Genomic DNA, 26,390 nt, shown 5'->3' with positions numbered 1-26,390 from the left:
GTTGGAAGCACGATCATCAGATATAATATCTCATTGTAGTTAATAACGGATGCTTCATCCTCATTCTATAAAAGTACCGATATTACGGTATAAAAGGTTTATAGCTCGTATTAACTAAGTGGCTTTAACTATTATATTAAGCAGCTTTACGGCTATGCATAAAATAATGGTTTAACTACCGTCATAGCTCGAAATTTTCTTTGCGGATTAAGGTTGGCATCAATATATGAATATTGTTACACTAATTACATATTCATTGTCCATATTACAGCTTCTCGCTTTGATGCTTTTACTAAAAGCTCTATTCTAAATTATTTCTAATGCTACGAGAAAAGATTATAAATCAAAGAAGAAAATAGATATCAGGTTTATTATGTTTAATTACATTGTAATACTTAACCAATATACTTCTACGCAAATTTTTTTTTACATTAATATATATATATATATATATATATAATCAAATGTTCCGACTGACTCATTAACGCCCAGCCCAAATCCCTAAATCTAGAAACATGAAATTCGAGGAGTATATTCCTTCCATAAGCACTCACTGAGAAGGGATTTTTAGAAATTTGACCCTTAACGGAGTGAAAAGAAGAAAAATGTGTTTTCACGAATTTCTCAATATCTCTTAAGTCCAATAAAATATCGACTTGGTTTTTGCTTACAAAGGTTATCTATACAAATTTTTAAAATTATAATTCAAGATTTTGCCCTAATCAATCCCTAAAAGGAGCAAATCTAAATTCGGGGGTAAATTCTTTGCAATCTTTGCATACCGTAGCGAAGCACTGTATCAAGCTAGTATATAATAATTAGCGATACATTAATTGTTGTCGAATTATCAAATTATCGCGAAAAGTGAATAATCTACTTAATTGTATAACTCATTCTCATAAACGATACCAGCCCCGTATCAAGAGACACGGTAGTGTCTCGCGCCAAGTACACGCGGAGCGAGACTGACCGTGACTCTTTTACGCGACGCGACGGGTGCGAGTACCCGAGATGTTGAGATCTCGATTAACGAGTGAACGGATCAAGTTCTAAGTAGGCTTGATCGATAGCTTGGGGTCCAATTAGGGGGGGGGGGGTTTCTCTTATAATATTTCCGCTACGTGCCCTACGAGCGAAGATATTGCGACGCAAAGTCCAAATGTGAAAATTTTTTATTAAGATACTTCCTCCTCCTAACGCCGACGTTTTATATGATGACGTCATAATCAGAAACGTTACTTTCACTTTTTCGACACTGGCGGCTAGCGGCGTTAGTATTGCAGTGCAGTGCAGTGCAGACAGTGCTGAGTGCGTTCGTTTAGCGCGCTGTCAGGGTGCCATTACATGGAGCGCGGAAACGCGGAAACGCGGAAGCGCGGAAGACAAAATTTACTAGATTTCCGTCGATCCGTTCCGTCTGTTTTGAATGCCTTATATTACATGGAGCATATTTTGAGCGGAAAAGCGGAACGGAGAATTATAAAATATTAATTTTTAACGGTATTTATTGATTAAAATGCTTGTATTCAATAGATAAGCTGAAAAGATAAGCATATTAATAAAAATTGCAATGAATTACGTGAACACAATTTTAAGAAATGAATACAAATGTCTATTTGTCACTATACTGTTCCGCTTTTCCGCGCAAATTGTGCTCCGCATGTAATATAAGGAGAAACAAACTCGCGGAACGAACGCGTCAAAATCCGTTGTCAACGCGGATACAGTATACTCCATCAAATTTCGGAGCTGTTTAATCACATTGAAAAAAAAAAGCTTTTACACATACTCTTCGATTACTTTATTATTTAATAAAAGTGGCAGTATAATATTATAGATCCAAACATCATGTTGATGGTTATTATGAAGTATATCTTATATGCAAGCCAGGGTACATACATAGGCTGCGTTAAGTACTGGCAGTGAATATCGAAACGCAGCCATACATACATACACGATAATAGCGGATTCCGCTTTTCCGTTCAAACGTGCGGGACTCAACTCGCGGAAACGCGGAATCTAGTTACTATTCTGTTCCGCGCTTCCGCATTTCCGCGTTTCCGCGCTCCATGTAATGGCACCCTCAGTGTCAGTCATTCATCATCAGTTAACCTATAACCTATCTCGATCGATCGAGAGACACGGTAATACTCGCGGAGCGAGACCGACCGTGTGACTCTTTATTATATTTATTACGCGACGCGACGATTATTAATTCAACAAGCAGGTAATTGTTTTATGTAATTATTCTATAATTATCTTATTCTATATATTACTGTTATACTTATTTTATTTACTGTTTATATACTAACGTTTACGTGAGTATTTATACATACAGGTTATTAACCTATTATATTATTTTTTATATTGACGGCAGGGAGCTGATACTGAGATCAAGTGAGCCTGTTCATACGAGGCGTTTCTGCCGCGCGATTGCGGCCGCGCGTTAACGTTTGCACGAGTCGCACGCTGTCGCGAGGTAAGGTGCGACAACGCGCGCATACGCGCGTACGCGAAACGGCTGTAACACCGTAATCGTGCCGGCGATATACTGAATTGAATTGCTTCGTGCTTATCTGGAGATTTCGTATCCCTACATCGTGTTACCACCGCTGCCGGAAAAGAAGGTTTTCTACGCTTGGCAGAAAGTATGACGACTGACACGTTCGATCCCGACTTCGTTGATCGCAGAAGAGCTGGACTCGAGGTACGTTTCCGATTTGCAATTATAAAAGGATCGTGCGATGAATGTTGTACCCAATTATAACCTCAAATGAAATTGTGCACGTTGCTAGTATTCTGATTATACAATATATATATATTGACAGCAGAGAGCTGATACTAGCTGATACCGAGGAGATCAAGGGAGCTTTCCAGCAAGCGACACAACTCGACACAAGTATCGTTTTATATCTTTGTTGCTCATTACCAAAAAAGAAAGATAGAACGATGCTTGTATCGACCTGTGTCGCTTGCTGGAAAGCTCTCCAAGGAACCTGTTCACAGGAGGTGTTTCTGCCGCGCGTACATAATATGTTGCACAGCTTATATATATATATATATATATATATATATATATATATATATATAATATATATTGACGGCAGAGGAAGCTGATGCCGAGGAGATCAATCCCGTTTACGCGCGAAGGAATTATCGTAAGTTATTTTTTATCGGTTCAACTTATTTTTTAACTTTTTCCAGTTTTAAGAGTTAGAAAAAGATAAAAATGCTCTTTTTTTTATTTCATATATTCATTTTACATGTTTTCCTTCTCTCTTTTATTCACTTTTACTATCTGCTGTACTTCGAAATCACTTATCACTTTTTTATCTTCCTTCTTTTTACGTCTCCCTTTCCTTTGATTTTACTTAAAATTTGTAACTTTTCCATTTTTACTGTTAGTAGAAAAAACATTAAAAATTTAATTAAATATTATAACTTATTTTTTAAAAGAGTTAACTACGCATTATCTGACGTACTTAAGCGGAGTTGTTGGAAGCACGGGGCTCTCACGCGCAGTCGGATACTGAAGAGACTGAAAATACAGGATCTAATTCTACCTACCGGATTGTGGAGGCAATAGAGATTGTGAAGCAGGAATTTGACAGGAAAGAAGACAAAGACTGCAGAGGATATATTCAGTAATGATATTATGATACCTCGCGCCAACCCAATCAGTACGAAAAAAAGGCGAGAAAGTAAGGAGAAAAGCAGAAGAGAGATAGAAGAGGAGGAGAAATAAAAGATGCAGTACGTATTTGACGTCTTACAAGTTTATGTGCACGTATAACAAGTTTATTGCTTGACTATTGAGAATATATTTTTGAGAACTTTTCTTTTACAGAGTACTAATATCCAACTTCACTGAAGATCACGTGGACAGATACGAGATGTACAGACGATCTGCATTTCTAAAAGCAGCTATAAAGAGGGTACGCACCTTATTTTTAGTCGTTATTTACAAAAGAAATAGCCATTCCATTAAAGAAGTATTATACTAAATATGTTTCACATATTATATATATATATATATATATATATGCAAACCATAACAGGCTGTTCAGTGTCTCAGAACGTTGTCATAGCTATGTCGGGAATTGCTAAGATATTTGTTGGCGAGATTGTTGAAGAAGGTACGAGCTCTTTCTTATAAGTACGGTTAGAATATTTGAATTTAATTCTAGATTATATTGTGCTTGTTGTATAGCTTTAGATGTTATGGAGGCCCAGAATGAAACTGGTCCATTACAACCAAAGCACTTGAGAGAAACTGTCCGCAGATTAAGACTGCAGGGTCAAATACCGAATGGTCGAGCGCACAAAGCTTTTTTCAGGCTATGATTAGTCCAATATTTGCGACATATTAATACAATGCTTCTCTTATAGAAGCCTACCGATATTAGATTTTATGAGCGTAATTTAAATATAAATTATGTAATTCGCTCAATGATCAAAACTGGGCTTTTTACGTATTAAATTACTATGGCTATTCAGCTTTTACATTCAAAGCGTTATCGGCAGTTAGTTAAAATATATAAATATGTGGTAAATGTTTTACTAGCAATCGTTTTATATTTTTCATCTTCACGTAAATTAAGTCGAACATAGTCACGTATTTTTATATTGTAAGCAAATCTTATTAATACATAATGATTATCAATTTTAAACAGTTATTATTAACCATTATTATTAAAGCACATAGAGCAGGTAAATAGCAAAATATTTTATTATAAACTCAGTACACACACATGCAATCATATGTAACATACGCATATTCATATTTCGGGAGTTTCATGAATACAATAATATTTCTTATGTGATAAGAAAGTCTGATTATAACTTTTAGTTATCTGTATGTAATTTCTTACAGCTTACAATTAGTTATATTTTTATACACAGTCAAGATCTTTATGATGTATATATATATACATATATATATATATATATATATATATATATATATATAAAATCTTTATAGCATTTTTAAATAGAAACTAATGTAACGTTTTATATTTTGTTGCTATTGGACTTTTTTATCGTTAAATTATTAATATATGATTCTATGTAAATCTATAAAAGTTTAATTATCAAAATATGTAATAACTTTCGAAATATGTATTTTCTGTAGGAACATACGTATATATAAAAATATTAGTTTTTTTTTTTAAATAGTCATAACGTGTAGTACACGTACAAAACTTGGACAAATTAAAGATATTTTAATATAAAAGAAAAAGAGAAAGACAGTGTAATACAGTAAAAATATAGCAAACTACAGAACAAACTAAGAGCTGTTTTATTATATTGTTACAATCTATATTTTTTATCCTGTTTGCAGGAATATTTATTTAATGTCTCTGATTTTTATTTAACTATAAAAACAAGATAATAATATATTTTCTAATCGATAAAAAAAATATTTAAATATTCTCTCTCTTGCGTTTGTTCCAGATACCGTGTTTATACAGTTTAATATTGTATTTTGTATTCGTGTGATTTCATTGTATTGTGAATTTAGACACAGAGTACGGAGTTTTTCATCGATATTTATTTATACATAACCGCACGATATGAGAATCTGAAATATGGTATGCAGGTATTACTTAAGGAGGCTCTTACCCGGCTGCTCTAATCAATGTAGCAACCGAAAAATTATCATTAATAATTGGTTATAAAATTATCGGAAAATTAAATAAAAAAATAAATAATGATTTTTACATAGCGTAAGAGTAAGTTGTATGTTATATTAGTGTAAATATTAAAATTTATACAATAAGTCAGTTGACTACGTCAGTGCTAAAGAACAGAATAATAACATGCGCGTGTTACAAACAACGTCGTCTGCAGCAGTCTGCAGCTAAGTGAGGTGTAGCCGTGTATATAGCGTTGTAGCAATTGATGCGATGAAGAGATGGAGCTAAAAGAAAGATATAACGTGAGAATGCTGAGAGGGAAAATGAAAGGAAAATTCTCGAAAATAAAAGTTGTCAATGCGCGAGAAAATAATTATGCCGCTACCATACAGCGCAGAGGAAAGACATGTGCAAGTGAGGTTAGAAACTTGGCGCGATTTTGACACTCGGAAGATCATTCGCCTAACCTGTCGTGCGTCATATTAAAACTACAATATCTTTTATAACTCATCGTCAACGCCAAGTTTTCTTCTTATCATTAGAAAGATTATTATTTTAACTACAATTCCTTAGTTTTTTGTTTACCTGGCTCGCAAACTTGCCAAAAAAATACATCACTTCCGGTAAAAATTTTAGTGTTTACCATATGCCCTGTGTTAAAAATGCGAATTTCAATACTGATATTTTTAAAATTTTTATCGTCAACCTATGCTAAAGTTTTGGGCATCGGTTCGTCGTGGTTCACTTTACAACATAATTTAATTTTATAAATATCTGTCGTTTTATGATCGAGGTAAGAGCCTCCTTAAACTAATTTTGACGTATATTATAATATTTACTTCGGATGCGTTATTTATGAAGTATTAAATTTTCCGAGACCTTGCATCGTCAGAGCATTTGCGCGTAATGTGCCGAATTATCAGCACAATATAGTTATATCGCGTACCGATCCGTATGATGAATCTGGCAAAAGGAAAAGTTGCCACGTTTATTCAAAGAGTATTATTCTGTATGTTGTTTACATACAAATGTTTTGCGATATACAAATACTTTATCGTAATACAAATTAAAAAAAAAGGTAAAAAAAACCGCCAAGTACACGCATAGTAGTGTATATGTATTATGTTGTTACCCTGTTATGATGTTGTTACCTCGAAAAAAAGAAAGTGGTAGTAGAGGAAAGTACCCGATTATGAGATACCATATCTATTTTGTGTGATTGCCGAAAATCTATGGGCAGAATTGAAAAATATAGTAGGTCATTTTGAAGGGAATTTAATAAGCTTTAAGATGCTGAAATGTAAAATTTAATTTAAATATTAATTTTGCTGAAAATTAGAAAAATGTGAAAAATGAGCTTTCGACAAAATCGCAAAAGTGTGCTCTTAATATGAGAGACCCCGGGAAATCGCTAATAAAGTGCAAAATACACAATATTGCAATTAAAAAACTTTAAACAGAATAATAAATTTCTTTCGCCAGTATATATAGAATAACAATTAAAGTAATTTAAATCGACCTGACTGGCAATATATATAACGTCTATAGACGTTATATATATTGCCAGTCAGGTCGATTTAAATTACTTTAATTGTTATTCTATATATACTGGCGAAAGAAATTTATTATTCTGTTTATTATACACCGTCGACCTAGTAATCGGTGCTCCATCTTACAGTTGTTATTGCGATAAATATTACCACAGCCCCAGTGGTCGAATTGGCACGACACCCGCACGGTATACGGGAGGTTCCAGGTTCAAACCCTGGCTGGGGTAATATTTTTCGCAATAAAATTAAAAACTATTTAATTTAGAAATTACATCAACGGACCAAAATTATGGTCAAAATTAATAATGTCTCGATATTGATCTGAAAAAAGTGCTGTGTGAATCCGACAAACCAAGTTGGCTCACAGTTTTTCAATGTTCATATCGGAAAGACGTTATATATATTGCCAGTCAGGTCGATTTATATTACTTTAATTGTTAAAAAACTTTATTTAAAGTTTTTGAAAGACAAATGTAATGGAGAAGCATATTTGCAACAATCGTAAACCCACTTATACTCAATATTGTACCTAATCTTCCCCCTCCACCCTTCCCTCTCAAATCAAAGTCAGCACAGTCTTATAAATTCGTATAAACCTTCCCTTAACGTTAATATAGTATTTTCTCTTCTTTTATTACTGTACAATAACTTTCATACTCCAGCAACCCAGGAGTACCCGAGTATCTCATGTTACAAGCACCACGCCTTGCGGTTTCACGATTACCAAATCTAATCTCTACAATTGAGCAACTCAACATATCCCATATTTTCCTATTAATACGACCTTACTCTATCGCTGCATGCAGAACTTATTGCCAAATATTTATTAATTATATATATAATAAACAAGGTTTAAAGACTCATATCCATGGCACTTGACAACATCCAATTTCATAATTTCTTTCTCTGCAACGACTACACGCACAATCAAACAATGAATTTTCCACTAAATAGGTTTTACCCTAAGGACAATAAGTTCATGGTAGAACCAACAGATAGAACCTATTAGTTTAGCAGAAACCTCGCTGTCGCATATTAGGAGCCTATCTCATATAATAGGGGACTTTCCTCTATTATACCTCCAAATAGCTTTACCCTGTACATACTGTTTATAAAATGCGTAATACTATTATACAAAAAGGTGTGATATCCGTACAAAATTACCTTTTTTAAAAGAAAGTAAAAAAAGGCGCTAAGTACACGCATAGTAGTGTACATGTTGTTACATAAAAAAAAAGAAAGTGGTAGTATTATATCTCGAAAAAACCTAAGTAACAAGTGGTGGACGTAATCTATATATCTCGAAAAATCTCGAAAAAATCTAAGCAGTAGTATCTTTATTTCCGAAAAATTATAACCCAAGTGATACACATCACAAAATTATGTTACCTTATCAAAAAAAAGAGTCGCGCTTCAAGTGATCTATTACAATTACAAAAAAGAAATGATATCTCTTTAAATTATAGCGCCAATTACAGAGAGAACATATATATTGCCCCAAAAAATAATTGTTGCACTACTTTGAAAAATCTTTACATTGTGTCAATTAGAAAAAAATGTATGATAACAATTTTATAAGATTAAAAAATTTTATTTAAATTTAACAAGGGAATACAAGATATTTAAATACAAAGTTTACATGTGTATTTTTAGTGGTCACAAAGAATTACAGAGGTAACAGTACAAAATAAAAATATTTTATTAAAATATTTAATCCAATGAGGAAATACAATTTGTATTTAAATACAAAGTTTATATATGTATTTTTCAATAAAATAAAAGATTTAATCACAAAGAATTACAGAGGTAACAGTACAAAATAAAAATATTTTATTAAAATACATAAATTTTTCTTGTAAAAAAACTTGGCGTTGTTAGACCTCGAAATTCTAAATAAATAAAGACAACAATAAATAAAAATAATTCAGAGAAGAATGCGATGGAACTAATATTAAATGATTATCAGCGTGGATGTGCGAGTGAGTGATATGGGTGTCCGTGACGACGCGGACGGCGGATAATGCAGCTTATAATTAAGTATAGAATAAGTTTATTTATTTATTTAAAATTTCGAGGTTTTTAGCAGCGCCAAGTTTTTTTACAAAAAAAATTTATGTATTTTAATAAAATATTTTTATTTTGTACTGTTACCTTTGTAATTCTTTGTGATTAAATCTTTTATTTTATTGAAAAATACATATATAAACTTTGTATTTAAATACAAATTGTATTCCCTCGTTGGATTAAATATTTTAAGGAGGTTCGATGGCTTCATCGGAGGGAGTAGTGGGAATGAAGGGGATTGCTCTGATTGGTCGCCGCGTGCGTATAATGCGTGCTGCTGTTCACGTCGTTCACGACCGTGGCAAAATAGCAGACGAAAAATTAAGCAATTTAAGCTTTAATAATTAATTTTTCTACGAAATGTGCGGTAACCTTCCCCTTTCTTTTGCTCATTTATTTGTAAATTATTAAGTTACATGTGCATATTTTTCTTTCTTTATCATTTGCATTTTTTCTTGCACTTATTTCCTTCTGAAGGTATATGCAATATATCATTTCCCATAAAACTTATGTTAAAAATGCAGCCAGTTTCATAAAATTTTAATATGTTGTTTTGGAATAAAAAATAGAATTATGTGAATTTTTTGGGAATTTTTTACCGTCCCGTTTTGAAAAAAATCTAATCCAAAAATTGTATTTTTTAAGTTTTTGGAGTAGATTTTTTTCAAAACGGGACGGTGAAAAATTCCTAAAAAATTCACATAATTCTATTTTGCATTCCAGAACAACATATTAAAATTTCATGAAACTCTCTGTATTTTGTTGTAGCCATCGAACCTCTTTAATAAAATATTTTTATTTTGTACTGTTACCTCTGTAATTCTTTGTGACCACTAAAAAATACACATGTAAACTTTGTATTTAAATATCTTGTATTCCCTTGTTAAATTTAAATAAAATTTTTTAATTTTATAAAATTGTTATCATACATTTTTTTCTAATTGACACAATGTAAAGATTTTTCAAAGTAATGCAACAATTATTTTTTGAGGCAATATATGTTCTCTCTGTAATTGGCGCTGTAATTTAAAGAGATATCATTTCTTTTTTGTAATTGTAATAGATCACTTGAAGCGCGACTCTTCTTTTTGATAAGGTAACATAATTTTGTGATGTGTATCACTTGGGTTATAATTTTTCGGAAATAAAGATACTACTGTTTAGATTTTTTCGAGATTTTTCGAGATATAAAGATTACGTCCACCACTTGTTACTTAGGCTTTTTTGAGGTATAATACTACCACTTTCTTTTTTTTTATGTAACAACATGTACACTACTATGCGTGTACTTGGCGCTTTTTTTACCTTTTTTTAAAAAAGGTAATTTTGTACGGATGCAAATGCACCAAGAAAAACAAGGTCGAATGCATCACAATCGTCGTGTCCAATCGGAATAGGCGGTATGGTAATAACAGCCCGGAGGTGCCATCTCGAAATCGGTATCATTGGCCAATAATCAGCGTCAACGGTTCGGTAACGATGCGACTTGGGCTACGTCCCCGTATCATGCCGCAGAATCGCACCCTCGCCGCTTCTTCTACTATTTCGTCTATAAATAGTCTCTTGGGAGAGAACGATCGCGCGCATACGTTCGCGTAATAACAGATCGCGCCGTATGCGGATTTACCGTCGATCCGTATCGCCAATATACGACCGCACCTCGATCGCACGCCGATAATTAAATAGCCGAGCCGTCGATTTAGCCACGCGCCTTTGCCTAATCCTCACCCCAAGCAACCGTGACGGGACAAAGCATCTCGCACTTATCAGTACAGGTAGAGCCGAGCCTAAATCAAAATTTTAAATTGAAAATCAACTGACAATGAGGCTACGCGTTAAATAAACATTTATTTCTTGTGGCTCTCATAAATTGTTTAATAAATTTTCTTTGCTATCATAGATTTTTCAAAGAATGGCAGAAATTATTGGGAAAGACTATGCGTTTCTAGTTAAGCTCTAACTCGCAATCGGAATTTGCAATCGTACGCTGAATATTCAAAATGTGTGACAATATTGCCTTAACTCGATATTATTAACTCGAATTTGCTGTATTAATCTGTCGAAATCTATCGATATGACATAATCATGAGTTGAAAAAAGTCTCCAATGTGCGGTACATTGAAGATATCAATAGAGTCTCAATCGTGGAGACGCAAACCTGGAGATCGCAACACGAAGGGCGCGGCCACACCTGCCTTATCGCGCCACTAAGAGTTCCAGAGAAAGGGACTATTATCTAAGGCTGCTGGTGCATCGGATCCTTAGAATTGGCGCCTGAAGCCGACATAGAACACGCCTAGTTAAGCCACGTGATGAATGCGCGAAAACGGGACGTAGATCCACCGATTAAGCATCAGAGGAGCGGTGGCAGAATACCGAAACCAATTCGCAAAGGGATGCACTCCGCGCGAATCTTCCCCCATCCCTCCTTTCCTCCCACCCCATTTGATTGTTAATCGGGCCACTCTCGCGTCGGTACATTCTTCTCTCGCACCTTGACCGCCTCCGGGAATGCAAATTATTGTTGATCTCGCACTAGGCGGAATTTCTCCGCTTGCGCCTACCGTTCCGCTCGAAACCGCCGCGCCGTGACTTATCATGCCTAATTGCACGGTCCATCCGATGAATTATCACCGTTTTGCAATATTAAAGAGGCGCCAATTAACTGCGCGGAGATACTCTTTTTTACTATCTACACGCAATCCGCTGTCGTTCAGCGGATCAAAAGCACGCCGCTCTCGTTTCGATTTTTGTTTCGTGTCCAACCACCGTGATGATATGAGAACAGTGCTAGCGGCGTAAATTCTGCGCCCTCTTTGTACGGCGTTTACAAGGCTTAATTTTGAATGCTCGCATATATAAATGCGTTTGCGATACGCGACCAAGTTGCCATTACCGACGGCGATGTATAGTTCAACTTATTGAAATGCGCGAATGATTTAAGAGGAAGATTCTTAGTCCGAACACCTCGCAGCAAATAGCGAACTACCCCATGTAACGAGTGCAAGTTTGTGACTATTAGCAACGAGCTTGTATAACTTATAGTGTTTATAAAGATCCGCGCTCTCGCTTTTTTGCGACGGAAAGCGAAAGATTGGCATGGGCTATCGAAACGATCCAAGTATCTTTATACATTGCACAACGCCTTCAGCCAAGCCTGGTCCATTTCTCTTTCGGACCCTCCCCGGCTGCCTCTTTCTCTCCGCTTAGCGTCATCATTCTTTCATTCATGGCGCGCATTTAAACTGCCGGCGGTCCCGTGGCGCTGATTTCACTAACGAAGCCAACGATTTATATCACCGATCGGCGAAACGGCGTCCGCGGTAGGCGAGTACTCCAAGTTATCGAGTTCATTGTTAAATAGCACCCGGCAGCAACGCACGACCCTTATCGTTTGCATTGACGATTGAATTGACGACGATGCAAACGATCGTCACGGTAATTCGGTGCCGTCATAGGTATACAAGATGTTTCTCAAGAGCACGTTTTTTCGACGATGAGTCGAAAACCCCCTTTTAGACAACAATCGGTTTTTCCTTAGCGGAAAATTGTTTCAGCACCATATCTTTTCACTTTTTTTACGTTTTAAATAACAGTAGTTAAAATTCAAAATATTTAATAAGAAAAAAATTATTGCAGGTACATTACCTTTTTTTCGTTCTATTTTATGAGATCGTAATCTATTAATAAAAATCGGAGTAGTTCGAATTTCTTCCTTACTTTTGCCGATGTTAATTCAAATTCGAAAATAACTCTTTAACTTCCTTGCGGACAGATCGACAGATCCTCGGAAATCGTTACTGGATCCACGCGATCGTGGGACGAGAGCTCTCTCGCAGCAAGATAGTAACTTAGAGTAAGGTAGGTCGCGCGGGGCGTAACCCAGGATCAAACGAGTCAATAACTCGTATCGTGCCTCCTCTACCTACAATGAGAAATTGCCTTGCCCCGCGTACAATAAATGTGGGTGCACGCTGACGTATTGATGTGAGCGGACGCACACGCGCGCCTGCACGTGGGTGCTGGAACTGCGCTCTTGCGAATACGTCTTCATGAAATCGAAACCCCGGGCGACACCGCGCTCGCGTAATTGCGGCCAGGGTGAAACAATCACGGGCGAATCGGTATCTCGAAACGCGATCATCAAGGGAACGCAATCGAGAGGCCATGTTGGAAACACACATTTGCATAATTTATGTCTTCTCGCTTCTCCCTTAGCTCGCAAATAGTATTGGTTGCATCGTTTGATACTGCTATCAAGAGAAATTTACTACCATAAAGAAAATAATGATCGCTTTCTCTTCTAGATGACTTCGCTATCAAGAGACACGGTAGTGTCTCGCGCCAAGTACACGCGGAGCGAGACCGACCGTGACTCTTTTACGCGACGCGACGGGTTTCGAGTACTCGAGATGTTGGAATCTCGATAACGAGTGAACGGATCAAGTTCTAAGTAGGAGTTCTAAGAGTTTCTCTCATAATATTCCGCTACGTGCCCTACGAGCGGAGATATTGCGACGCAAAGTCCAAATGTGAAAATTTATTTTTAAGATACGAATACTTCTACGTCGACCGCGACCGTCTCTCATCTCAATATTATTATGATTATCAGAGAAACGTCACTTTCACTTTTTCGACGCTGGCGGCGCAGGTATCGCCTGTTTCGATATCGCGCGCGTATTTCGAAATTAGGTCGATAGACTTATCGGTCAGGAGGAAAATTTCTATTAAGGTAAAAATTAGGTATATATATAATATATATATTGAGTCAATTGCTTCATGTTTATCTGGAGAGATTTCGTATCCTTACATTATTATTACTACCGCTGCCGGAAAAAAAGGTTCTCTACGCTTGGCAGAAAGTGCCGCTAGGGAATTTTTAAGTCAATTCTTATGAATCAAGCTTGAATTCGATGTCTAGGTATCCCAAATTGCCGATGACGAGTCCAAATAGTACGCTTCATAGTTTTCGGTGTCCAGGTGTATTAATACGTTGAATTCGATGTCTACGTGTCCCAGGTTGCCGATGACGAGGTCCACATAGTGCGCTCCGTAGTTTTCGGAGTCTACGTGTATTAATACCTTGAATTCGATGTCCACGTATCCCAGGTTGCCGATGACGGGATCCAGATAGTGCGTTTTATAGTTTTCGGTGTCCAGGTGTAATCGTACGTTGAATTCGATGTCTAGGTGTCCCAGGTTGCCGATGACGAGGTCCACATAGTGCGCTCCGTAGTTTTCGGTGTCTACGTGTATTAATACCTTGAAATTGATGTCTAGGTGTCCCAGGTTGCTGATGACGAGGTCCAGATAGCGCGCTCCGTTGTTTTCGGTGTCTAGGTGTAATAATACCTTGAATTCGATGTCTACGTGTTCCAGGTTGCCGATGACGAGGTCCACATAGTGCGCTTCATAGTTTTTGGTGTCTAGGTGTATTAATAACTTTAAATCTGAATGGGTGCGTTCAGCCGATACTCCGCTAGCCTAGCAATCGTGAGCAGTCGCTCGTTTTTGCTCGTTTCCTCTCCTTTTAATCCATTAGGTCAAAAGAGAAGAAACGAGCGTAAACGAGCGACTGCTCACGATTGCTAGGCTAGCGGAGTATCGGCTGAACGCACCCAATGTAGAACACGTAGATATCGAATTCGAGGTATTAATACATGTAGACACCGAAAACTACGAAGCGCACTATGTGGACCTCGTCATTGGCAACTTGGAACACGTGGCCATCGAATTCAAGGTATTAATACACCTGGACACCGAAAACTATAGAGCGCACTATGTGGACCTCGTCATCGGCAACCTGGGATACCTAGACATTGAATTCAAGCTTGATTCATAAGAATCGACTTAAAATTTCTTTAGCGGGAGAATTAAAATTATGTCATGACATAATAAAAATCGCTGAATTAAATTTATGTCTAGACATAATAAAAATTGAATGAATTAAAATTATGTCTGACGTAAAAATAATTATCAAGAATATCGATACCTGAAGATATCGGTACATATACAGTTGCGAACAACATTCAGTAAGACACGCAAATAAAAATAAATAAAGAATTTTACAGTTAACGACTTATTAACATTAATCATGCTTTATTGCGATTATGTTTTATGTTGAAATTGAAAAATATATACAAGGTGTACGACTAAAAGGGTTACAGATTATTATTTTAAAAAAACTAAGCAAAATATTAAATTGTTGTTTTCTTTAAAAATAATAGTTCGTAACACTTTTAGTTTCATACCTTGTATTATATACTGTTTATAAGATTATAAGATATATTGTTTATAAGATTAAAATGCGTAACGCTACAAAAAGGCGTGATATCCGTACAAAATTACCTTTTTAAAAAAAAGGTAAAAAAGAGCGCCAAGTACACGCATAGTAGTGTATATGTATTATGTTGTTACCTCGAAAAAAACAAAGTGGTAGTATTATACCTCCAAATAGCTTTATCCTGTACATACTGTTTATAAAATGCGTAATATACTACAAAAAGGCGTGATATCAGCACAAAATTATTTTAAAAAAAAAAAAGTAAAAAAAGCGCCAAGTACACGTATGGTAGTGTATATGTTGTTACCTAAAAAAAAAAGAAAGTAGTAGTATTATACCTCGAAAAAACCTAAGCAACAAGTGGTAGATCTTTATATTTCAAAAAATCTCGAAAAAATTTAAGCAGTAGTATCTTTATTTCCGAAAAATTATAACCCGAGTGATACACGTCACAAAATTATGTTACCTTATCAAAAAGAAGAGTCGCGCTTCAAGTGATCTATTACAATTACAAAAGAGAAATGATATCTTTTTAAATTAGAGCGCCAATTACAGAGAGAACATGTATATTGCCTCAAAAAATAATTGTTGCACTACTTTGAAAAATCTTTACATTGTGTCGATTAGAAAAAAATGTATGATAACAATTTTATAAGATTAAAAAATTTTATTTAAATTTAATAAGGGAATACAAGATATTTAAATACAAAGTTTACATGTGTATTTTTTAATGGTCACAAAGAATTACTGAGTAACAGTACAAAATACAAATATTTTATTAAAATATTTAATCCAACGAGGGAATACAATTTGTATTTAAATATAAAGTTTATATATGTATTTTTCAATAGAATAAAAGATTTAATCACAAAGAATTACAAAGGTAACAGTACAAAATAAAAATATTTTATTAAAATACAAAAATTTTTTTTGTAAAAAAACTTGGCGCTGTTAGACCTCGAAATTTTAAATAAATAAGGACAATAAATAAAAATAGATCAGAGAAGAATGCGATGGGAGTAATATTAAATGATTATCAGCGTGGATGTGGGAGTGAATGATATGGGTGTGCGTGACGACGCGGACGGCAGATAATGCGGCTTATAATTAAAAATAGAATAAGTTTATTTATTTATTTAAAATTTCGAGGTCTAACAGCGCCAAGTTTTTTTACAAGAAAAATTTATGTATTTTAATAAAATATTTGTATTTTGTACTGTTACTCTGTAATTCTTTGTGACCATTAAAAAATACACATGTAAACTTTGTATTTAAATATCTTGTATTCCCTTGTTAAATTTAAATAAAATTTCTTAATTTTATAAAATTGTTATCATATATTTTTTTCTAATTGACACAATGTAAAGATTTTTCAAAGTAGTGCAACAATTATTTTTTTAGGCAATATACCTGTTCTCTCTGTAATTGGCGCTCTAATTTAAAGAAATATCATTTCTTTTTTGTAATTGTAATAGATCACTTGAAGCGCAACTCTTCTTTTTGATAAGGTAACATAATTTTGTGACGTGTATCACTCGGGTTATAATTTTTCGGAAATAAAGATACTACTGCTTAAATTTTTTCGAGATTTTTTGAGATATAAAGGTCTACTACTTGTTACTTAGGTTTTTGCGAGGTATAATACTACTACTTTCTTTTTTTTTTAGATTCTTTTAATAACAAAAAAGTTTCAATATTAAAAACTAAATTTTTCTTCATACCTCGGTCGAAAGTACGTACTTTCGTCCCTAATAGCAGGGACGAAAGTTTAACATTTACTCACTGTGAAAAGTACACGCGCGCTCTCTATAACTTTAAACCTTAACGCCCTTTAACCTTAAAAATAGTCATCAATATTGTTCTGTCAATATGTCATCTGATGAATCCGTAGACGAGAAAGAAGTTATACGAAATTTCGATGCAGAAGCGCGATTGATAATAAATACAGATACGTTGCCAAAAAAGTCTGTTGATCGATACAATCTTGTTTACGACACGTATAAAAAGTGGCAGATAGAACACAAAACTTCACTGTCAAACTGTGAAGAAAATAATTTGGTTGTGTATTTTAAGGACCTATCTAAAAAATTAAAGCCGTCAATTTTATGGAGTGTTTGGTCAATTTTGAAAAGCACATTAAATTCAAGAGACAATGTTAACATAGGTAATTTTCTTAACTTGAAAGCTTTAGTCAAAAATAACTCTAAAGGTTACAAACCGAGAAAGTCCTTTAGCTTATAATATGTTCTTGTTTATAAATTTTATTATAATTAATATAATTTGTTAAACTCTAATGAAAATAAATACATTTTTGATAGAATAGAATTAATTTATTTTTACAAAATATGACAAGACTTGACTCTTGGAATGTATTTGATGCCTGCCCCCCCGACCAGCAGCACTCGCTTCGCTCGTGCCGCAAATGTCGGGGGCAGGCATCAAAAACATGCTTATTAACATTCAAAGTTAAAAAAAGTAAAATTAATAACGTACTTTCGACCGGCTATGAAGAAAAATTGTATACACTACGCGGGCCAAAAGTTGAAATCTCGGTCCTGCTCGTCATGATGCCCTCGGCTTCGCCTCGGGGCATCATGACGCGCAGGGCCGAGAATTCAACTTTCGGCCCTTGTAGTGTAATATACTATTTAATCGAGTTGTGAATTATTCAATATAATGTAAATTTAATATGTTGGATTATCCCATCATATAAGTAATGCAGTTTTTTTTTTAGAAAAAATGTTAACTTTTTTTTAATAAAACAAAAAATTTGACATTTTAATTTTAATACACAAAATATATTATACTTTCTTATCTAATCTTAATTAAAAATTTTCAATTTCTTGGCGGTAAAAATCTTTCAATTTTAAGCTAAAAGAATAAGTCAAGTTCCCTGTTATACCGCATTATTTATGCTGAAATGATCCAATAATTTAAAAAATTATTTTATTGTTTTAACTACGAGGATTCTTTCTGCTTGAACACACGCGCGCAAATAAACGAAAGCATTTTAAAAAACAAGAGAGAAGGTGCTAAAAATATGTAAATCGGTGCAAACCAACAATCGTGGAAGATTAATAAAACTTCGATCACTACCCGGCGCGAAATAATCGACGCTAAAAAAACCGGTACTAGAACAATCAATGTTATGATGTTTCTGGATCACGATCGCAAGATACATAAGGAGCGCAACATCGGGCGTTAAGGGGATGCTGGAGTCGCAGACGAACTCGATCAGCGTCGATAAAGAAGTGCTTACCGATTCTTACACATACATACAGAGCGCAGGCAAACTCGATCAACGTCGATAAAAAAGTGCTCACCGATTCTTACACATACATACAGAGCGCGAAACGCGTAACATGTGCATATGAAATTTTCTAACAAACTTTTCTCTTATACTAAAGCTCGCAGCTCATTTCTGCAAGCACAGGATTCTTCTTTATTGTATTTCCGAGGGTGATGTATATATGCTAATATTTTATACGTACAAAGTCTAAATTTTTATGTGCAGCAAATGTTGGTAGTCATACATATAATTTTTTTATTTTTTTCGTTTTTGATGTAAAATCAACGCTAGCACCCTCCGTTTTTATGCGTACTTTAATTTTGTAAAAAAAATTTTCAATTTCGTAAAGCCAATTCAAAGTTTAACCTGCTCAAAAAAATGTCGGTAATTCTTGCCACTCCAGCATCCCCTTGCTGTAACCTGTAACCCTGTACGCAAGACTAGGCTATACCACACGAACACCACCACCGCCACCGCCACTGCCGTGCGCCGTGCGCCGCGCGCCGTCGCCGTTGCAGCCATGGCACCACCAAGCATCACCACCTATCCTGTTATTTTCTCCCTCGTCATCCACAGCGATATTATTTTTCGCTATTTGGGCTTTTCGAGGCCGGACCCTCGAGAGGAGAGGCTACATAACGCAAGGCCCCATAACGCGGCTGCGTGAGGCACGAGACAATAATAATTCATCGCCCGAAGGCACGCAGCACGCAGGGCTGCCCGTGCTACTTCCAATCCTTCGGCAATTTACACTGAGCGCCGTAAAATAAAATGCACGAAAAGGAGGATAAGAGGGGGAAGGGAGACTATAGGGACTCGCGATGGATTGTCTTTTCGGATTCGGCGAGACGCTTTCGGGGAAGAGAATCCACGGCGCGAAAACAGTGCGAGAGAGGTAATCCAAAAGAAACGCGTCAATGCCTTTTGCCAGATGTCTTGTGAAATGGCAAGTGATGTCACATATAATGTGTGTATGTGTGTTCGCCGGCTATCGATATGTGTCATGCTAAATTTAAACAAATTGATGGAATCAAAAATCTGTGCTCGATCTACGGACTATTCTGAAGAATCGATCACACGGTTGATAATTCAGCGCGTAACCTATCAATCTTTCAATTTTAAAGATACAACATTTAAATAAATTTTCTAGTAGCACAACTTTATTGCAGCAATAATATTGGCTAACAATATATATCCAATTTTTATGTTGGGTATAAACAAATTTTTCATATACTTAGTACTATCATAAAGTAGACGTTCTCTTTTTTTGAACTAATATTGGCAGTGCATTTGCATTTCATTAATAATCAATATTAACTTTACATTAGGAAATATTGGCCAAGATATTCTCAATACAACCATTATTGAGCCAACATGTTGCCAATGTATTATGCTTATATATACTAGAAAGTTTATTCTATGAAATATTTTGTGAAATATTCTAAGAGAAGTTTATACTTTTTTTCTGTACCTTACAAACATCTTATTTTTGGTAACTTGTATATTATAAAATTCAATTTCTCGACAAACGCGCAAAAAGAATACGGATAACTTCCCGCATGAAAGTTGGGACTTATATATTCAATCAATTGCATTTGATAACTCTATCCGTTTGAGCCGTTATAACCGGCGTGAGATATCATTCTGACGCTTCGCGTTATTTCGCCCAAATTTAGACTTAACCGAGCCGTTTACTCGCTGATTTATTTATTTATTTAATCTACGCATTGCGCCGTATCTTTTTTTTCGCTCTGCGAGCGATTCACAGTTAATGGCGCGCGACATTTCCGCACGGTGCCCGCTTGCAGCAATGCATGATTCTAAATGCATTAGTTCGCATTTGATTAACGAGTACGTCACGCGCATGAATACAGCCATTAGAAAACGTATTACTCACTGATACCGAGAAGGGAATCTATACGCGCGACCGCGTTTTTATTTTCTTCAATGCGAATCCGATATACTCGGATAGGTCCCACCGTATATTTTGTCATGAAAACTGAACAGACAGTTTAACGCGCATTCTTTAAGCAACGCATAACTTCCAAATATAATTAGAAGTATTTACGTGAGTATTAATCATATATAAGATAAACAATGATTATCATTCTTACATGGGTATAGTAGTACTCGTAAAGACCTGCTAAAAAACGAGCCGACACATAAAAAATGAAAAAGTCGAAGTTTGATCCCTCGCGAATTGGCGTGGAATGCCCCATATATAGGTTATAGTCAAAGCCCAAAACGCGGGCATTCCTAGGATTGACTAATCAATCCTGGGGAACAACCAAGCGTCTTGGTCAAAGCCCGAAATAAGTTTTGCGTTTCGGCTTTTGACTAGTCAATCCTAGGAATAACTAATACGGCTGGTTAAATTTAGAAACTAAGAAAAATCACTTCGGACTTTGACTAGTCAATCGTAGGAATAACTAATACGGCTGGTCAAAGTTAGAAACTAAAGAAAAATCACTTTGGACTTTGACCAGTCAATCCTAGGTGTGGTTTAATTCGGACTGTGTGACTGTTAACAAATAAAATAAAAATTTTTTTTATTAAATTAAGTTCTTATTGTTAACATAATATAGCTTTTTATTTACGTTGTAAAACAAAATTATAAAGTACATGCATGGGGGGGGAGTGCAGGGGAGAAGAGCCTTCCTGTTCACGTGCGCTCACGCATGTAAGCCCCCTTGCACCCCTCCATGCATGTGCTTTATAATTTCGCTTTACAACTTAGCATGTACTTTAAGTTGTAAAGCGAGGTCAACGCTGCCTACCGGCGGGGTGGGTGCGGGGGAGGGCGGGGGCCGAAGGCCCCCTTCTCGCACCTCCCGTGTGTGTGTGTGTGTGTGCTTCCCACGCACAATTAAACTAAAGAAACTCCCAGCGTGAGACCTAACTGCTTGAATCGAGATGCTTGGTTATTTTGCACGATTTAACTGTTTAATGATTTTCGTTAAAACAGGACACACACACGTGTGTATGCTCTGCTTTAACGAAAATCACAACTTCTATAAAGCCTTCGGCCCCCCTCCCCCGCACCCGCCCGGCGGTAGGCAGCGTTGACCTCGCTTTACAACTTAAAGTACATGCTAAGTTGTAAAGCGAAATTATAAAGCACATGCATGGAGGGGTGCAAGGGGGCTTACATGCGTGAGCACACGTGAACAGGAAGGCTTTTCTCCCCTGCATTCCCCCCCCATGCATGTACTTTATAATTTCGCTTTACAACGTAAATAAAAAGCTACATTATGTTAACAATAAGAACTTAATTTAATAAAAAAAATCTTGATTTTATTTGTTAACAGTTACAAAGTCCGAATTAAGCCACACCTAGGATTGACTAGTCAAAGTCCGAAGTGATTATTCTTAGTTTCTAATTTTGACCAGCCGTATTAGTTATTCCTAGGATTGACTAGTCAAAAGCCGAAACGCAAAACTTATTTCGGGCTTTCACCAAGACGTTTGGTCGTTCCCCAGGATTGACTAGTCAATCCTAAAAATGCCCGCGTTTCGGGCTTTGACTATAACATATATATATATATATATATATATATATATATATATATATATATGTATCCCGTGTATGGAACTTGAAACCTTCATCGGGCGCTTAAATGATAGCTTTATTTCTCTTTAACAAAATGATATCACAAAGTTACGTTACCTAACTCAACCTAAGTGATATGTATAAATCCAAAAATCTAACCTAAGACCAAGTAGTAGCTTCAATTTTTCTTTAACAAAATTATTATATCACAAATTTGTGTCACCTAACTTAACCCAAGTGACATGTATTTAAAAAAAAATTTGAAATCTTTAAATTGCGCCAAATACAAAAAGAATATATATATTAGTTTGCAAAATAATTGTTGTGCAACTATTTAAAAAAAATAAAACCCAAGTGGTACATATCTTTGTGTTCCCATTCAAGCGTTTTCTTATTCCAACCCAAGCGATAGTAGCTTTAATTCTATTTAACAAAATTAAAATATTACAAAAAATTATTTTAATCACAAAGAATTAAAAAGGTAACAGTACAAAATAAAAATATTTAATTAAAATAAAATAAATAAATTTTTAGAGAAGAATGTGACATGAGTAAAAAAACAGCGCCAAGTTTTATTACAAGAAAAATTTACTTATTTCATTTTAATTAAATATTTTTTTCTGTATTGTTACCTCTATAATTTTTTGTGATTAAAATGATTCTTTGTGTAATATTATAATTTTGTTAAATAGAATTAAAGCTACTAACACTTGGGTTGGAATAGAAAAACCCCATAAATTGAAACACAAAGATATATACCACACTTGGGTCTTATTTTTTAAAAATAGTTGCACAACAATTTTTTTTTAAAGCAATATATGTATATATATATTCTCTTTGTAAGTGGCGCAATTTAAAGAGGTAACACAAATTTGTGATATAATAATTTTGTTAAAGAAAAATTGAAGCTACTATTACTTAGGTTGGATTTTTGGATTTATATATATCACTTAAGTTGAGTTAGGTAACGTAACTTGGTGATATAATTTTGTTAAGAAGAAATAAAAATACCATTTTTTTTTAAGTTAAATTTTTGAATTTATAAAATACATTGCACGTGTACTTGGAGTTTTTTTTTACCGTTTATTATACTCGTTACGCCTCGGAACTTTCCTTGCAAAGGCACAGTCTTACAATTAATAATAAGAAGGGACGCTCGGCGCGCGTAATGTGCTGGCGCTTCAGGAAGAGATGACGCTTTCGGCTGGGTTCGGGGAGCGCGCTTTTAGCGCTATGAGCGTGCTCTGTCCTTGTTCAACTTTCAGTAAGTAACAGAGACAGAATGACGTTGTCAGCGCTAATAGCGTCTCCCCGAACGCAGCCTTCGCGTTCTGAGACACGTTAATCGGCGTTAAGTGATTAGTGGGAAAGCAAGGGGACAAGTTTAAAAGCTCGGTCGAATTTCTAGAGCGGTCAAAAACCTGGGAGTCGATCCGAGGCACGGTCACTTGGTTCCGCTTCGAGGAAGGCGCACACACCAGGTAAACCTTTCCTAATAAACAGCCGTGAGCTATCACGAAAACACAAAACGTCCTGAGGAAGGCGACTTTGCCGTCGCGCCGCGCCGCGGCGTGCCAAGCACCCTGGAGACGTGCAACGGACACGGGTTAAAAGGGCCCGCCGGAAATGCGCGCTCTTTTAACTGGCGCTTTTCGAGCGCGTCTACGCGCTTCGGGGTACTTCCACGGAAAAAAGAGGAAGATGATATAAGAGTTTCGGTTAAGGCGGCCGATTTTGTGCCGGCGCGGCGTAGCAAGCCCGACGTAGTGGTGTCGTTGCACTAGGGCCGATATCACAGTTTCCGATTAACGTGATCCTCCGATTAAACTCACTCTGCATCTCTTTCTAACTGTCCCCCTAGAAAGAGACAAAGAGTGAGTTTAATCAGAGGATCACGTTAATCGGAGACTGTGATATCGGCCCCTAGACGCTGATTTAATTATAGCAAAAGATGTAACGTAAACAATTTAATGGCAACCTCTCATCCTCGTTTTAGTCGAAGGTCATGGAAAATCGACCCATTATAATCATAAAAGAAAAAAGAATTTGAAGGTGGAAATATGTGAAGAAGTCTCAAAGTATTACATTTAGAGGAAGTTAGGGGTAATTTGAAACACGTGGGCAAGTTGAATTATTACGATATCTAGATTATTAACCCTCAGTTACCTTACGTTTTTACACCCCGATATTACCTCACCAGGGTCTGAGAGACCCCTGCCGTTTTCTCCAGCTTGTATTTTTAAGACAGATGCATCAATTTAAAGACTTTTTTTTTTTAATCGATGCCTCTTTTAAAGATCTACAAGACTGTGCAAGTTAGATTATTCCAAGTTAAAAAATGTAAATGTTATTTTAAAAAAAAGGAAGACGTGTTTTTCTGCAGAAAAAGCGAAAAAATTTGTTTTTTTTTAATTGATGTAGTACTGACTAAAAAGAGATACAAGGGTTTTATGAATGTTTTAAAAACCCTGCACGTTTTAACAATGTGCCATGCAGGCCTCAGACTCAGGTGAGGTAACTGAGGGTTAAGTGTTACAACCCAGCAAACAGCAATAAAATTATTAGATGCTGGACCGCTAACCTAACGTACAAAGCAACAACGTGGAACAATATGTGCCATAAAGTTAGAAATTAAAACTGAAGATTTGGTGTGTACGGCTTACAGCGTAAGGTTAGTAGGTTAGTACATAACTTTTATTTTGCAGTCAATCTACTTTATAGTTTCTTAGTCACTATTTTGTATGTAAAACTAAGATAGAACTTTAATGTAGTCTATTTAGCAAGTGTTATATGGTGTACATTTTATTGTGTATGTACATAAAGATAAAAATAGCGATATAATTTTGAGACAGTTTGTATAATATTTTTTAAAAGTATTGCATTTTATATTCTATTGCTTCTCTTTTCAAGAGCAATAATATTATGATAAGTATACGTCATATAAGTATATAACATTGTGAGTAAAAATTTTAAACATGTTACATTGTTACAAAAAGCACAAAAAAATTAGAGTGTGTATATAATAAATAGAATATAATAAATATGTAATATAATAATTATTATAAACTATTTTTCACTATTAATATGCCTTAAAATACGATAAAAATTATTCTTTTGCAAAATTAATAAAATGTTTTATTTTGCCCAACATGGTTCAAACTACCTTACAAAAATCTATTTTCGAAAAATTTGTTATAACATTAAATTTACTATAAATAAACAAAATTTGTTTTTTAGGAACACGTTGTAACAAACATTTGGCATTACAACTCAGCAAAAACAAAGTTGATTTATCTTTAATAGTTTTCAAGTTATCTTGAAAAAGGCTTAGGGTGGTTCAAATTACCAAACAACTTCCTCTATACATGTAGTACAAATACTTTTACCAGCGTTTTTAAACTCGGAAATAATTCTGAGAGTTCGCGTAGGAAAATTTTGCCATATCAATGCTCGTATCTCTTTTCGCGTTAAAGAATCAACTAACATAAAATGTGGCTCGTGGCTTTTTAGGCTCGGTGACCCTTGCTTCCCCGTGTTCGCGCAACGTTTCTTACACGCTGCATGTCGCGTAATATTTACAATTTTCTATTTCCCTGTCCCGCGTAATTCACTCAGTCTCTGACAGGCCCAGGCTTATCGTCCAATCTGTTAATTACACCAAAGTTGCACGTCCGAAAGTTATAACGCGTTACGTATCAGCTGCACCAATCGGTATACGCGCGTTAGATATTGGCTTGTGAACTTTTTGCCGCTCGTTACAATTGTTGCTCGTCAATGATTCACGAAATACGTGAGTATATTCGAGAGTTATATACTTTTTCAGTAATTATTTCAATCAACCATTCAAAAAAATAAAATCGTCGTAATCACGTGTATTATTTAAAACCTGAATATTAATCTGAATCGTTAAAAAAATCGTTACATCTTTATTACGTTGTAATGATAGTAATTAATTTACAAAATTATTTTGTAAATGTGCGTGCGCAACGTCGACAACATCTTCCTCGTAATCCACAAT

At 35.4% G+C, this 26,390-nt stretch overlaps 1 protein-coding gene across 1 annotated transcript; it reads left to right on the top strand.

Annotated features, from left to right (window-relative positions):
- The first annotated feature begins 2,381 nt into the window (after positions 1-2,381).
- LOC143908406 (transcription initiation factor TFIID subunit 11-like) lies at positions 2,382-4,899 on the top strand. Its single transcript, XM_077426075.1, has 6 exons — positions 2,382-2,707; positions 3,108-3,158; positions 3,457-3,753; positions 3,848-3,935; positions 4,059-4,136; positions 4,211-4,899. The coding sequence occupies exons 5-6, from the start codon at positions 4,091-4,093 to the stop codon at positions 4,342-4,344; spliced, it is 180 nt and encodes a 59-aa protein (XP_077282201.1). The 5' UTR covers positions 2,382-2,707; positions 3,108-3,158; positions 3,457-3,753; positions 3,848-3,935; positions 4,059-4,090; the 3' UTR covers positions 4,345-4,899.
- The last annotated feature ends 21,491 nt before the right edge of the window (positions 4,900-26,390 follow it).

This window comes from Temnothorax americanus, unplaced genomic scaffold (genome assembly GCF_048541705.1).
Source record: "Temnothorax americanus isolate GAGA-0224 unplaced genomic scaffold, ASM4854170v1 Scaffold94, whole genome shotgun sequence".
In the NCBI taxonomy this organism is placed as follows: domain Eukaryota; kingdom Metazoa; phylum Arthropoda; class Insecta; order Hymenoptera; family Formicidae; genus Temnothorax; species Temnothorax americanus.
Note: the sequence above shows the minus strand (reverse complement) of the source record. Positions and strands in the feature narration are given on the sequence as shown.